This window comes from Lissotriton helveticus, chromosome 3_1 (assembly GCF_964261635.1).
Source record: "Lissotriton helveticus chromosome 3_1, aLisHel1.1, whole genome shotgun sequence".
NCBI classification, from domain to species: Eukaryota; Metazoa; Chordata; class Amphibia; order Caudata; family Salamandridae; genus Lissotriton; species Lissotriton helveticus.
Genome location: NC_136061.1, coordinates 442,307,567 through 442,324,355, shown reverse-complemented (window position 1 = coordinate 442,324,355; position 16,789 = coordinate 442,307,567). Strand labels below are relative to the sequence as shown.

At 41.7% G+C, this 16,789-nt stretch overlaps 1 protein-coding gene across 1 annotated transcript in view; it reads left to right on the top strand.

The window, feature by feature from the left end:
• Window positions 1–209: 209 nt before the first annotated feature.
• The window catches only part of CPO (carboxypeptidase O), a 476,286-nt gene continuing 459,706 nt past the window's right edge, over window positions 210–16,789 (top strand). Inside the window, exon 1 of the mRNA XM_078683635.1 lies at window positions 210–568. Within this exon, the coding sequence (XP_078539761.1) occupies window positions 504–568 (65 nt within the window). The 5' untranslated portion in view covers window positions 210–503. The remainder of the gene's footprint in view (window positions 569–16,789) is intronic.

The following is a 16,789-nucleotide window of genomic DNA, read 5'->3' as shown; positions in this document are numbered from 1 at the left end:
TAAGACCTCCATTTGTATTTTAGAATGGAAGTGAGGTTAAAAAATAAAACGTTAATTATGATGTGAGAGTCATGATGTTATCGCAAAGGCAGAACTGCTGACAGCTTTAACAAACTCAAGACGTGTTTGCCACCCTGCTCTCCTACTGCAAAGTGTGGGCGGAAGTAAGTAGGTCAGGGTGATAAAGGTCGCTGGAGTGTGCTAAAACTGTCAGCGGCAGCAGAGCGGCGCGGCTTCATCTTTGTCTCGACGCTTAGAGACAGACATGACAGGCGTGAAGAGTTTTCGTGGACTTTGGGCTTTAGCCCGCTAAAGGTGGCGTCCCTCGCCAGGGCACAGGGCACAGGAGCGGTGGATGGACGCCAGGGATTTCTGGAGGCTCAGGACAGGTGCCAATTACGCATGAGAGCCACCGTGCCCTAGCCCGTCACCGAGCCACGTCGTTTCTCACTCCCGCGGGCACTGTGCTTGTCGCAGTCTGCGGGAGTCGCAGCAGGTGACGTATGAGCAGGACGCCCTTCACAATTACACCCACGCTTGTACTACCGCGAAAAAGAAATCTGAGCAGGTCAGTAATAAATGACTAGAGATGGACTGAAGGTGGGACACCACCGCCATTTCATGGTCTGGGTGCGCACAGCACTGGCTGCACCTTTGGCATCTATGCCTCTTCATCTATCTGACTCCAAGGATGTGGCATCCATGTGACATGAAACGTCACCTCGGATGAAAGCAGAAGAGGTCGGGAGACTGAGCATTTCTTATTGCAGAGAGAGGTTTTCAGACTTCATCCCACGGCAGGAGCAACGTTCAGTATTCCTATGAAGGAGCTCACTTGGGAAAACATATGGAATAGTAAATCCCTGTCTATAGCCCTATATATAGATTTAAAAGTATTAGATAATGAATAAAAATTATGGAATTATTGAAGAGCTGCCTTTTAAATATCCAAATTCCTCGCTGGACAATATCAGGCCATTTAATCACCTCTATAGAAACATAGATCTCAAGGTTGGATCCCACTAGGATATGTCAGTGACTTCAGTACCTTCAGTACCATATTCTTTAGTGCCCATATAATGATTTTATCATCTGTCTTTTTCTATTGAAATCCTTATAGGTGTTATCCTACCATAGTTTGAATAAGAAATCCTTCTAAACCAAATACTGCAACATTTTGATAGCTTGATCATTAGAAATAGTGGGAGCAAAGTCAGACTTGGCCTTCAACCCACTGTTAGATTTACTACCCCAAGCAATCACATAATTGTGGAACTCTCAAGATCATTTTCCTATCCTAGGTCTTTGTAGTGGTACCGGGAGGAAAAAGGTACTGGTCTGGTAAGAGATCAGTTCAAATATTGAAAGCATCGCTTTTTGTCTTCAGTCATGGAGGCTGCTGGCCATCCATAATCACCTCTCAGTCCACCTCCTCCAGCTTTAGCACCCTGACTTCTACCTGAGCTACTACCAAGCCATTACCACCATCCTATACACATTCTGTACCTTGCCCTTTTTAATGTAACTTATCGTTCCTGCATATAGCTCACAACTTTTCCACAATGCCTACCTTCTGTGCCCTGCTGTTTCTTCCTGACTGCATTTACCTGCTCTCTCTGCCGCTGTGGCTACTTCCCTAGCATTCCCTTCGCCCTTTTACCACATGCTGTCTAGATCCAGTCTCCTCTTACATACCTGGTATTTTGGTTTATGCTGCTTCTCCCCTTCACCGCTCTTCAACATCCCCACCAACTTTCTACAAAAGATATCAACTTCATCCTCTTCTTCATCTTCCTTTTCTTAAGCCCCTCATAATTCTCCCCCACTTCCACTTACTATCCGTACATTCCCTCTGACCCCTCCATTTCTGCTCCAGCTCTTTCCTCATTCCTCACCACCCCACCCCATCTCACATTTCTTCTTTATATTTTGTGACAATGTACCGCTAACTCTGTTCAAAGTAATCCAGCTCTCCCTCTCTTTACTGCCTGTTCTCCTTTGACTAAATTAGACATTTCCTGATGATCCTCGTTGCAGAAACTCAATCACCTCTTCGTCTATCCCAATGATTCTGAGTGGTTGCTTGCCTTTACCATTGTGCTTATAGGGGGCTTCTTTCATTATTAAACATCCCTCATACTCCATGCTAGTTTCCTCCAACACCTCTTACTACATCACGGGATATCTCCTTCCACTCTTTACTTGTTACAACACTGACTCTCCTCATTCCGTTATCAACTGCATTTGTCCACACATTTAACCAGGAATGTTCTCCTTTCTTTCCTCTGTAATTATATCTAATTGTTCTTGCACCTCAACCAAGTTCTTGTTCCTGTTAGCCACCAGCATCATATGCTGGCCAGGTAGGAAGATATCTGTATTTTGAAAAAGTACCACACGTCTTTTCCTTGCACCCAGGGATTATTAGTTCAGGACTGGAACACAAGAAGGAAAAAAGAAGCACGAAAATGGGTATCTATCGGCCACTGCTTGAACCACTGCCTCAGGCTGGGGCTAAAAAAGGCCTCATGGCATTGAATACACACCAAGGCACGGTAAAATTGACGTTTCAATGCATCATATCCACAGCAGAAATAGACTTGGCCCTAACCAGGTAGTCCTACACCTCATTTCCCCTCATACTGTACTGTACCCCAATCTTTGCAGTTATCTATGTCCCGTCCCTCCTTTTCTGTTTCCAGCCCTTTAGAAGCCGAAATTAGAAGCATCGGGATCATCTTGCCCTTTTGCAGCCCCAGGTTGCTGGATCAATCAATCAATCAAGAGTTTTATAAGCGTACTGTTGTGTAGTTCCTATAGTACCCATGCAGGACCTGCACATTTGGATAACATAAACTGTGGGATTGGTGGAAGACTGGTTCTGTACACCCCCACAGTGAAATGTTAGCCTGTTTGCATTTAGCTAGCTCACAGTGCCACTAGTGTCTCCTCTTATCGGGGAGAGAATAGTTTCTGGTAACCTTTAGAACATGACCACCTTGACCCCTCAGGATCGTGGAAACAATGTACTACTTTTCACTCAGTCACTCGTGCTCACTTCGTTTATCTCAGAGTTACACAGACTAAACAGTCTGGGCATTTCATTAAGGGTTTATTGAACAGTTGTTATTCTCGTGTAAAATATATGAGGTGCAACAACCATTAGACAGTAGCAGAGATATATGATTTGCAGTACAGTGAATATAAAAGGATAGTACTGTTCTACCATCTTGCAATAAGCATGAATAAATACATGAATATAAAATGCATGATAAAAGTGTGCCTACTCCTACGATGCCTATCTAGATGTAACTAAGTGTACCTAGCATGTGAGTAGGTGTGAAGCCAAGAATCCCTGTAGGATTTAGTCGACCCCATAACCTGAAGTGTGAGAATGTAGGAGCCCTTCTTAGTGTCAGGGATTGGACACCGAGCAAGGGCTGTTCAGACCACTGTCAGCTGGAGCATCTGCATGTAGGAGCCTCAGCATCTCTGATCAGTGTGTCAGTCTGGAAGTCTTGGTTCCTTGTAACTAATAAGATCAAGAGGTGCTATATGTATTCAGAAAGTATCTAGGGCTCCTTTGTCCCTTGTTGCTTGTATTAGCCATTGTTGGATTTGAGGATGACGTATGGGATGAATCATGTACGTAGGTATGGGAGGAAGGTGGTGTAGCCACAGCCTGGTTTCAATGAGCCCTTGTTAATATTTATTAGTACTGTTTGAGTCTATTTATGGAGTTATAGGACTCTATTGTTTATGAGAAACCCTCCGTCTGCAACCAGGACGAGAACTAGGTAAAGGTTCAACCCTAAAAGGTTTGTTACAGTGTAGTGTAGGGGAGGTAATGTAGGTGAAGGGGCATGATGTTACTCTGGCCTATATTAGGGTGCCTATATGAAACATAATACCCACTCATCTTCCGAACAGTCAACAATAATAAAAATGCTAGTGAACTCTTTACTAGATAGTAGTGCATAAAACATTTATCAATGAGTTTTATAAAAACCTTGGGCCATATTATCAAGAAAGGGTGATACGTTATCACCACTTTTATTGGCAGGAAACTGCAGCTAAAGCGGCGATAATGGGCTTGATAATATGCCCTTGTGAATTCTCATAGAAGCCCAGGTTGTGGTGTTAATCTTGTTGTGAACGTATCTAGGACCCTATTTAGACATTCCCGATTTATGCCCTTATGTGGTTATAACATATCATATCCTTATAAAGGCATAAGAATCATATCCATATTTAGTAATAGCCAATGCAGTCCAAATACGGCAAGGCTACTCCCATAGACTCCTAGAAATTACAACGCGTTCTTTAAACAAACCAAGCCTCCAGCAGCCCGGGAAATCCCCCCTGCTTTTGGTTTGATTTGTCCAAGAACTCCTGGAGTCCTGAAAGAACTGTAAGTTCTTAGTGACGTCTTATGTCCAACCTTACGTCAAACTCGGCACCTTCCAGGTATAAATATACCAACAGCTGCCCTAGCAAACACACAGTGGTTTTGGAGCAGATCGACTATCTACTTGCCAGACGCCCTGCTGTGGCAAGAGCCGAAGGAAGCCGACCCACCCATTGACGCACTGAGAGAGACGCTGTCTTTTCTCCTGCCGAGAAATCCAGCTCCAGTGTTTCCAGTCACCCTTGCGGGTTGCTGGGAGATCGAGTCCTGAGAACGAGATACAAGACCTCCTTCATTCTATAACCAAGGTACGGAGCTGATTAGATCCTTAGAGAATTCTTGATTCAGATTCTTGGCAAAACTATCTTAACTTAAACTGCAGCTCACTTACTCCTTCCCACGTACTAGGCTTAGGTTAGGTACACCGGGGTAGGCGTATCTTAGAAGCACCAGTTGAGTACGTTTAGTCATGGTTTTATATATGTATATATTTTATCTATTTTAAACACGGTATGGCTTAGAAACTGTACCATGCTTTTACAGTATTATTTAATAATACTCCTTTTACTGTACGCACTTTACTTTATAACAAGTATTGCAATTGTGGCAACTCACTTCTCTTGCATGAGAAAGAAGACTGTTCAATAAATAACCACTTCTATTGAAAACGCCCGTCTCTCTATTTCTCTGCGCTTCTGGTGAAACTAAGTATGCACGATTGACTGAGTGAAATAGTCATCTATTGTTTCCGCGACTCTGGAGATATACTCCTTATTCTGGAGGGAGCAAAGTTGTCATGTTAATGCAGTTGTCAGAAACTAATCCCTTCTTGTCTATTCAGTAAAGTTAACTCCTTCCTGTTCACTCGAGAAAGTTTCTAGTGACCTCTGAGCTAGCTGGCATTCATAATTAAGTCTAGCATATTCAGTAGAGACCTAGTCGACCTTAGTCCTACGTCTAAACTATCGTTTATGTTATTCCAATGCACAGAGCCTATTGGGAATATAGGAACTACACTACATGGCGCCTAACGTTTGGTAAGGCAATAATTTAACGCTAGATGCTAGAGTAACTCAGTCGTGCTTTTCACACAGACCCCTTTCTCCCGTCAATACTCCAATAGACGTCTGGAGTGGGTGAAAGGATAATATCCGCCGAAACTTAGTAGGATGAGAATCCTATGTATTAGTTTCTGGTTTAGTCAACGTTGAAGGATACAGTGTTCCAAAATATTGTGCACCTAATCTTTGTTTCCTTATCAACAATCAAGCCCACAGCCTTCTTTAGGAAGGGGCCAACGAAGAACATGAGGTCGCACCCGCTCAACTTTCCAGCCATGGGAAATGAGAACCAGGCGGCAGTATTACAGGAGTTAGAACCATTACCTTTATTCAACCTGTCAGACCGAGTACTATCAACTTCAGAAATATCAATTCTTAGGAAAGGATTGTCATATGTTCCGGTAAGACCAACTGATTTCGTTAAAATGAAATTAGAAATCCTTGAATTTTGTCGAAAAATTCGCCTGAAAATGTTTTTCAAGGATACACCGACACAAACTGCCAACGAGACCACAGGCCTCCATAATAAATCTACATTTTGCCCACCTGCTTCTAAGACCCCTAAGGAGATAATCACGTTTGAAAGAGCTATACTGTCAGGAATAACAGCCCTTGAAAGTAAAAGACAATTTGTTCACTATAATATATCCATGGAAGAGAAAGAGGCTATTTTCTCCTTAAAAAACGACCACTATATAGTGATAAAACAGGCGGACAAAGGAGGGGCGGTAGTAATTTTGGACATTAACAAATATAAAAAGGAAGTCCACCGCCAACTGGATGACCCAAATTGCTACAAGAGGATCAACAAAGACCCCACTGATGATTTACTAAAGGAACTATTTGGTATTCTTTTGGAGGGACAAAAGGACCAAAGGAATTCACATTTCTCCAGAACAAACATCCAAGGATACCATTGTTGTATGTCCTTCCTAAGATGCATAAGGACGAAACAAACCCTCCGGGCCGACCGATAGTCTCGGGATGTTCTTCATTGATTGAACCGGTTTCAAAATACATTGACCACTTTCTTAAACCATTTATTGAAAAAATTCCAGCACACCTGAAAGACACTACAGCATTCCTTAACCAAATTACATCAGTACAATTCGATGCCACTAAACAACTATTAGTGACTATGGACGTAGTTTCACTATATACGCAGATTCCTCAGGATCTAGCACTGGAAACCATAACATTTTTCTTAGACCAAAGAGAACGGCCAGCTAGAGTCCCCTTGAACTTTATAGTTCAATTAGCCAAATTTGCTTTGGAAAGAAATTACTTCCAGTTTGACGGTGATTTTTTCTATCAGATTAAAGATGGCTACCCTTTTGCGCCAGAATTGGCGGTTTTGTTTATGGGTCTTTATGAAAACAAATTCATTTACAACATGAATCCATACGCAGAATACATCACAAAATACATGAGATAAATCGATGATGTATTTATGATCTGGTCTGGTACTAAAGAAAAGTTGAATGAATTTATGATTTGGTTAAACCAGAGAATGGAAGATATAAAGTTTAGCTTTAATTCTTCAAATAACAACATCACTTTTCTAGATGTACAAGTATATGCAGTGGATGGGACTCTGGGTACCACACTTTTCCGAAAACCTACTGACCGAAACAAAGCGCTTCATTTCACCAGCCATCACCCCAGAAGCCTTAAACAAAATTTACCATTTGGACAACTCCTTAGAATAATGAAAAATAGTTCTAACAAGGAGGAGTATTTCCATCATGCTAATGAACTACTTACATCTCGTCTGAGGAAGATAGGGGTAGAGGGCGCAGCCTTGAGTTTACTGGCCTCTTTCCTGGATCAGAGGGAGCAGAGGGTCAAGCTGGGAGAATACCTATCTCCACCTACCTATCTCCACCCACACCGGTGCAATGTGGGGTTCTACAAGGGTCGGCATTAAGTCCGACCCTGTTCAACATCTATGTGGCCCCACTTGCCAGGCTGGTGAGATCGTTTGGGATGGAGGTAGTCTCCTACGCTGATGATACTCAGATCCTGGTGTCCCTCTCTCCCTCGGTTAACGCTCCCATTCATAATTTTAGAAGCTGCATGGATGCGGTTTCTAAGTGGATGATTTACAATTCACTAAAATTGAATGGGGAGAAGACCGAGATTCTGGTCTTCGGCGGAAACACTAACATCTGGCGGCCGAATGGTGGCCCCCCTCGTTGGGAGTCTGCCCCACACCAACAGACTCTGCGAGGACTTTATAAACAAACTTGACAAGAGGGAAACTTATGCGCATAGGAGGTGTTGTGGTATTGTAGAAAGTTATCCAAGCTTCTAGTATATGCTCAAAGGTGGAGATACAACTCTTGTCAATAGTTGTAATAAAACAGGCCAAAAAGGGGGAAACCTTTTTATACTTGTTATGTCAAATTCATACACAATTCACAACCTGAGCAAATCTAGATATAATAGTACAAAGTGTCAAATCAGAATAAAGATTCTTCAAAGAAAAAAAGTGTCTCTGAGGAATATTTTCTTTTCCTTTATTTCTTCAAAGTTCATAAGCAGTTGCAGCATACAGTTCTCCCAAACATTTTCTAATGTACACTTCAATGCCAATGCCGACACGTGTTTCGTCTGGCTAATAAGCCTGAGGACTTCGTCAGGGCAATTTTGGTAAAACTTTTCAAAGGGAAAATTCGAATAAATTTTGTTCTTTGAGTATCGTCATTAACCTTCAAATAGTATTATGAAGATCTCTAGAAAAAACGGGTATTTTTCAGTAGAAGTAGAGGTTATCTTCTTCTTTACTACCTTCGCATAATATTTATGATGGTCGCTAGGAAAGACAGGTATTTTTCAATTGAAGTAAGAAACTATCTTCTTCTTTATAACCCCGTTTAAAGTTATATTAGTGCAGCATCAATAGTCCATGGCAGCTCGGCGTCTAGCCTAGCGACCATCATAAATATTATGCGAAGGTAGACGAAACACGTGTCGGCATTGGCATTGAAGTGTACATTAGAAAATGTTTGGGAGAACAGTATGCTGAGACTCTGCGAGGAATCTGGGAGTGATGATCGATCCAGCTCTCTCAATGGCACAGCAGGTAAACAGGACAGTCGCGACTTGTTGGGGTATTATCAAAATTCTTCAGAAAATCAAACATTATTTGTCCCCTCAGGCTCGCAAGCAGGTTGTTGTTGCACTTGTCGCTTCGCGACTTGATTATTGCAACGCTCTGTACGCCGGCGTTAATAAAGGTCTGGTGCAGCGCCTTCAGACTGCCCAGAATGCGGCGGCCAAATTTGTACTGGATGCTCCCAGACGCTTCTCTGCCACGGCTGCTAGGAAAAGCCTGCACTGGCTTCCCATTGAATCCAGGATTGCCTTCAAGACTCTGTGCCTGACATATGGGGCACTCTCTGATAAGGGGGCTGGTAGTGTGAGGAAATTGTTGCTTCCTTATCCACCGAGCAGAGACCTCCGTTCATCAACTAAGAGCTTGTTGGTGGTGCCTCGTGTCCGAAGAAGTAAATGGGGTGGTAGGGCGTTCTCAACGGTAGCCCCCAAACTGTGAAACAGCCTTCCCCTAGAAATTAAATCCCAACTGTCGGTCCTGGAGTTTCGGAAAGCTTTGAAAACGTGGCTATTCTCAAAGGCGTACCCGTAGTGCTGGTTATCTGGTCATTTTGATATCGTTTGGTAGGCGCCTTAATGCCTTTGGGCTTAGTAGCGCGATATAAGATTTACTTCATTTCATTTCATTCATTTCATTCATTTCATTTCATTTCAACTAATGGAACGATTAATTCTAAGAGGGTGCCCAAAGAATTGTTAAAAAATTCAGTAAGGAGAGCCTGGTAGGTGCCCAGAGAAACGCTACTCCAAAAGAAAAGACAAGCTGAACGAAGTAGTATTGTCTGTGTTACAACGTTCGGACCGCAAACTCACCAGCTGCGCAAGTTGGTTACGCAAAACTGGCATCTGGTTAAGGACCTTCACATTGACTTTGATGATTTACCTCTTTTTGCTTATAAAAAAGAAAAAAGTGTGGCCAATCATATTGTCAGGGCAGGACTGACAAGCACTCCCAAACCTACTTTAAGAGGCATGCTGGGTTTACCCCCAGTCATAGGGCACCACAAGTGCGGCAACTGTTCATGCTGCGCACAAACGGATGAAGGGTCCTTATTCACATTCAATGGGATCCACTGGAAGCATGACACATTTACTAACTGCCAGACAAAAAATGTAGTTTATGGAATTGTGTGTCCCAGTCCAAAGCTGTATATAGGGAAGACAACTCAGGAGGCATGACAGCGCATCACGCAGCATAAATCGCGTATAAGAAATGCAACGCCAAATGCGCCACTGGTTTTACATTGGCAGACACAGAATCATCAGGAAAAGGACCTAAGATGGACTATCATTTCAAAAATTGATAAAGATCCACGAGGCGGAGATATTGAATGAAGATTGAGTCAGCGTGAGGCAATACTCATAATGAAATATAACACCGCAGTAAAGGGCCTGAATGAAATTTCAGAGATATTTAGAATGAACCCCTGATTTTCATGTATAAAAATCACCATTAGCTTTTCAACTTCTTTCATCGTTCGACTTTAGCATTGTACTCCAGTTTTTTGCAAAGATGTTTGATTAAACAGGACCAAGCAGTTTCTTTTTTATCCCCACTAAGGTTTGCTTTTAATAAAATTACACATTTTTTACACGCATTTTCACTTATGGTTTATACATTTTAGTCGAACTGCTCGAGGTATTCTAGTTATTCTGTCAGTTCGCGGACCGCATAACAAACAATAAATACAACAGAAAGAAAAAAAGACCCGCCGCGTCATCCGCCCGTCACGTGATCGGAACTTTGTCCCGGGTAGATATAGAAGAAGGACCACGCTTGTACTTGCACTACACTGTTAGACGCGACCGGCGCTTCTGATTAAGGTAAAGATATAAATTTTTACGGGCATACCGGTTTAGATTTTTTATGCATTTACATTTGCTTATACTCCGGTTTCTGCCTTTCGTTGCAGGAGTACTTCTGACTTTGTCAAATTGAAATACCCAATGGGCGCAAAAAACAATGCTTTCACATAGCCCAGTAAGTTGAGACTCGAAGCCCTTCCACACTTGTTTCTCCACCACTGTTCACATTAAGTGACTGAAACGCTGTCTTTCGCCTTCATTAGGTTCATTTATCTGCACACATCTAAACCAGGTCAGTGCCAATGCATTTATCGAATAGTCAAACAACATTTCCATACAATGTTTGTGAGACACAGTCTTTTGTTATGTCTTTTTGTCTAGTTTGACACCGGAAATTGGTGATTCCCTACCACTACTGTGTTAGCCAGTGGTGCCAGACCACATTTATAAGGTATGGCGGTTTTGCCGACTGGTGGCATGTTCACGTTAAATTTGATTTGGTGCTAGCAGACTTTTTTAATGGTTCTGTTTTGTTGTTTTTTGTTGTAGAAAGAGTTGGTCCTGATGAGAACCCCACAATTAGGGGTTTGAAACGTGTCGACCTGATCGGACTCTTTGTCAATTAGAAATAACAATGGATTTGTTTTTGTTTTAAAACAAGGATTTACCTTCAAAGTACATTGATGACAAAACAAAACTGCTAATGTATATAGATAATACCATTTTTTTGGGATATAGGATTTGTTTTTTTTTTACAAAGGGCCACATTATATTTTCTTCTGTGTATAGCTGTATGAGTGAAGTATGAATGCTGTTCGTAGGATGTGCAGAATTTTGTTTTTGTAAATATATGTAAATCTGTCTGTTTTGACATGTATAGTTTTGTAAATGTTTGTACATGCATAAATATATCATGATATGATCAAAAATTAAAAATGCTCTACTAGTGAGAAAAATACAAATTTAACTAATGACGTAAGTTAAAAACGGACCGGTATGTTTCATTCATAAAGGTTAAGGTCTGAATACATAAAATCAAGTCCAGTATTGGCCACTGTATTGTTCTTGCGATTGACTGAAATAGTCATCTATTGTTTTCGCGACTCTGGAGATATACTCCTTATTCTGGAGGGAGCAAAGTTGTCATGTTAATGCGGTTGTCAGAAACTAATCCCTTCTTGTCTATTCAGGAAAGTTAACTCCTTCCTGTTCACTCAAGAAAGTTTCTAGTGACCTCTGAGCTAGCTGGCATTCATAATTAAGTCTAACATATTCAGTAGAGACCTAGTCGACCTCAGTCCTACGTCTAAACTATCGTTTATGTTATTCCAATGCGCAGACCCTATTGGGAATATTGGAACTACAATACAATCTGGGCTTCTATGGGAATTCACAAGGGCATATTATCAAGCCCATTATCGCCGCTTTAGCGGCAGTTTCCTGCCGATAAAAGTGGCGATAATGTATCAGCCTTTCGTGATAATATGGCCCCTTGTTTTAAAATCATTTCAAAATCAGTTTTAAAAAAAAGAAAGAGGGAAACATTTTTTTACTACAAAAATCAGTTGTTTGGAATTGCTACTTAAGCCACAGTCCTAATTGAGTTCGTTTATATAAGTTGAATTTCTACAAGCGTCAAAAGGCCATGCTTTTCAGCGAGAAAGTGTCAATTTTTAGGAAATGTTCCAAATTTAGTTAAGTTTTAGAAAAAAGGAAAACCTGAATTTTTCCCAGCAGACGATGAGCCAATTATAGATTAAATGTTCCGCCTGGGAGACGAAACATTATCCTTACTTGCTGCTGCAGGAGATGGTCCTTGTAACACCTCGCAGAGTATGTCAATGGATCATAGATGATATTCAGTGCTGCCAATAGCTGGTGTAAAGGCAGCTGATACTGTTGTCTATACCTGGGTGCTAGTGGTGCTAGTGGTGGAGCTGAAGCTCACCCCAGTTGTGAAAGGCACCTGCAGGTTCTCGAGGAATGCAGTCATCAGTATATGATTATGCTGGGGTCATTGCCGAGCATGAGGCCTCAAGGGTTCCAGCCTGGTATTCAAGTCGGCAGGCGGGTCCGTTGCAAGTGTCAGACTGAAGTCCAACACGCACTCGTCACCGCAAAACAAGCATCGAAGAACTGGTTGGATGCAGTCCATCTAGACTGGCCTAAACAATAGGAACCAAGAGGCGCTCAGTTCCCGTAAGCGAGGTGTGCCCAGATGCTGTACCATGCGTTCAGTGTATCTGCGCTCCAGGAGCGCTTTTGCCATCTCGTTGGTAATTGGGCCGTCCATTGTGTAGCAGATAAATGACAATCAGGATTCCCACTATTGACAGCAGGATCAGAGGTAGACCTCCAAAAATGCTTCCAAATACGGAGTGTGTAAAGTTTGGAATAACAAGGATTGTCTGAAAGGTGCTATGGAATCCTGACCCTATGGTCTTAAAAAGGTGCACAATACCACTTGTATAAGACATATTAAAGATACGAACCACCATTTCTGTGAAATGAATGAGGCAGTTTGTACATATAAGTGCCTGTATCCCAGTCGAGGTCCTTGTGATTTGAAGATCAAAGGTCTCTCGAGCGGAGGTTAAGGGTACGGTTTGCTGTAAAAGCATGGCTTTCAGTCTGCTCAAAGTATCAAATTGTATAAAAGAAACATTCAATTAAAACCATAATGGTGCCTCCCTGACTGTACTTGTTGGGGGAAACAATACTTGCATACAGCATGTAACCCTGGAGTTCAGAGTGACCAGATAGGCAATGCCCGGAAGCATACCACAGCAACCTTGATAGTTCAGCATCAAGTATCTCTCATTCGAGAGAAGCTCGAACACCGGTTTAATCACGGCAGCTGGAGTCCCTTTCATGTAGCAGGACAAGTTTGCTACTGACCCATTACAAGCCTGTGCAATGAAATGTCCTAGCACATGAGAGAACCGCTGAAAGCGTTCTTGCAGTTGGTACCACTCAGAATCACTTATCGGTCCCCACTCCAGCATCGAAATCTATATGGTAAATCCCAACATTCCTTAATGTATTCTTTACCCATCTTTTCACATTTGCCCGCCTGCCTTTGCTCAAGGCAATATTGAAACTGAAAAGTAGTGACCGGTAGGATTATGTCGCCATGGATTAGCCACTCAGTAGATGGAGCTTCCGGTACTGTCAATGGTAGTCGCTCCAGTTGTTCAATACGCAGCATTGTATATTTAGCTCCCCGTTGTGCCATTTCAACCTGTTTATCTGTTAGATTATATTCAGAAAACAGAGACGTACTGTTTAAAAAACGCCAAGGCACATAGCCTGTACGCAAAGATTACAGTGTCCAGCTCAATAACATGATAGAACATAATTGAGATTGCCCAAGTTGTATATGGCCAAATCTTGTTCTACGATGTCTATTGCAGAAGATACAATGTTGCCTAAGGAATATATTCTGGAGGCCAAAGTTGTTAACCCATTGTCTATCACAGCTAACGATTTTTCTAAGTTAGTACAGTCTATTTCCCGTATTCTCTCTGCAGCCTCTTGTTTGAATATTTTCCAGATTTCATTGTAGGCAGCATAAATGCCAGTATTTATGTAACGTTTCTGATGTGTCTTTCTGGGATCTAGTAAAAAAAAAAACTAAGATCCATATCTTGTGTGAGTAAGGTTAAGTGTTGTTTCACTTCTGTGAGTGTTGAGGTTTCTAGCCAATCAAGGCACAACCTCCCAACACTATAGGATGTCACTTCCCTTGGGTGTTCTCTTTGTACACAGCATGGGTCTGGCCTGTTGATAGTGTACCCTTCGGTAATACCCAAGAATCTCTTATGACACATGTTCCTGTCTAAGGACCAAACCACCCATTCTTTCCAATTAGGGTCTGATCTATTGTACTGTAAAATGACATCTACTGTCGCCCCATTTTGCGTGGTCGAATTTTGCCATCCCTGTGATGGTGTTGAAAGCCGAGGTGTGTTAAGGTCCTTTATCTTGGCTAATCCAAGACAGGATGTCTGTTGCAGAGTTTTGTTTAGAAAGATAATATCATCTGCTCTGGAATGAGGCATGCTCTAAATAGTGCTTCTGTTCCCTGGACTTGCCAGTCCCTAGATCCCCAGACTGATTTTAAGTCTATTGTGTCCTTCCATAGGTCAAAACCCTGTTCAGATAGTGGGAAATAAAGGAAGCAGAGTAAATCTGTTTGTTGTTAGTCAGCTTAATTTTCAGTGCCGATGTCGGTACGAACTTATAATAATATGAGGTCGGATCCGTAGTGTTAAACCTTGAAAAATATGAACATTTCTGTGCAAAAGTTTGCGAACTACTTTTTGGTGGTGTAGTACAATGTTCCCATTGATGGTATTCAAAAACATTTCTAGGTGAAATAGATTTGTTCAAGAAATGATGACCATAATGTTGGTAACAGTACAAAGTATTCAAAAATGCAGCAGATTTTTCTAAATCAGACAACATGTTATTCACAGTTTCAACGTCCCAATAATCAGATAATGACATCACTTAATGAAATTTTAAATACATGAGATATTTTTAAAAGTTCGGTCGGGCTGAATATATTTAAATCAACCCTGTCCCAAACTATACCGTCTGGTATAGGAGCTGCTGTAATGTTCACTGATGACAAGCCTCCTTGGTCACGATGTGATGATTGATGTGGCTTTAAAATCAAGTTGACCTTTTGGGCTGTAGAGCTTTGCTGAAGGTATCTTCCATTAATTAGCATGCTAAAAGTTATAACTAAGCCTAGCCAAAAAATAAAAACAGTATCCCAGTAATTACCCAGAGTTCTACCCAAGGCGATACCAGGTATGTCTTTTGAAGAAAGTGATGATAGTTCTTGATTTGTTGCTTGAGTGATTTTTAGTCTGGCGTTGTTTCAGGTTCACTTGGATCCAAAGAAAATGTATCAAAGTTCATGAAGTAGCCAGAAGCAGTTCAATCAATTGTATTTGCATCGGGATTTGTCGAAATTGCATTTTACTCTCTTTGAGGCATGTTGATGTAAACATCTGTATTAGATCTAATTGCAACCTGGTTATAATTTTAATTTTGATTTTGAAGTTTGGGTTCAAGAGGAATGAGTTCCATGGCATTGTTGCATAGTCCTTCATTCCGTACAGGAGTCTCTTCAAACTTGATGAGTCTTTCTGTTTGAACTTCTTGGATTGTGCCTAGAGGAGGGAGTCTGCTACTGTGGAGTCCACAATGCCTACTGTTGAGTATTGGGCACATAGTGTGGTATGATTAGGTCAATTGAGACAAATCTTATTTCTTTTTTTTCTGGCAAGAGGCTGCAAAAGTACAGTTCTTGTTGCTTGTACTGCTAGGACCGGTACAGGCTTTCTGTATGATGGCCCAAATTCTTTCTTGTGCGCTATTTTCTCTCTGACCAGATCCCTGACTTTTGGGATCCAGACATGTGTTGCTGTGAGTGCCTTGACTTCCCCAGTGGCGGTCGGTTTTGTGAGGACGTTACTTTGTCTTGGCCTGGATTCATTTAGATCCTGTAAAACAGCCAAACAATCATGGATAGCAAATGGTTTCCCATCCGCCACTGTGCCTTCACAATCAAGATCAGGTACCCACATTCTCATCCCAAATAGGACCTCATATGGAGTGACACCCCCTACAGAACTTCATGGCTGGTTATTGAGGGCTCTCTATACCCCATATACGTGATTGACCCAACTACCACCCTTGCCTAGTACACTAGCTGTTAAAGATTGCTTTAAGTCCTGTTTTTCCTCTCCACAACTGAATTTCCCTCAGGATGGTGCAGAGAGGAGTATCACAATGCTACTGACGTTCCGTGGTTTTCAGGACCGGACTCCATTTTGTTTGCGTTGTTCGAGACGCCATTTTGTGTTGCCCTCACGTAGGCCATAGAGGTAAACGAACAAACAAAGTTGCATGGGCTTCGTTGTTCATGTACGTATTAACTTGGCCTTTTCGACTTACGAGTGAACTGCAAGATGCTGACCCTGTCACCTGAAACTGACCCTTCCACGAAGCCAGTTTCTTTAACTGATCGTGGTCTGAAATTATTAATCAATGTTCAGGATATCGTTAACTTTTAGTGTTCTTGCACATATCTTATCCTACTCAACATCTGAATTGTTCCTTTCCTTACGACTTTTCATTACATGGGTAGTGCTTTCAATTATGGGTTTGTCCGGCTTGTGGTAATCGAATTTGGGACAGTCCTAATAATTAACTTGTGGGTTGGTACGATGTAAAGTGAGCTTTTTGGAATGTAACAAAGTGTGTACAATGTATTTCATTGGTCAGAATTTGCCGCAGTGGGTGTGCATTTGTAATTAACTGAAAACAGCATAAAAAGTGATGTCTTGCTCTATGAAAATTGAGCAGTTTCCTGAGTCTTACA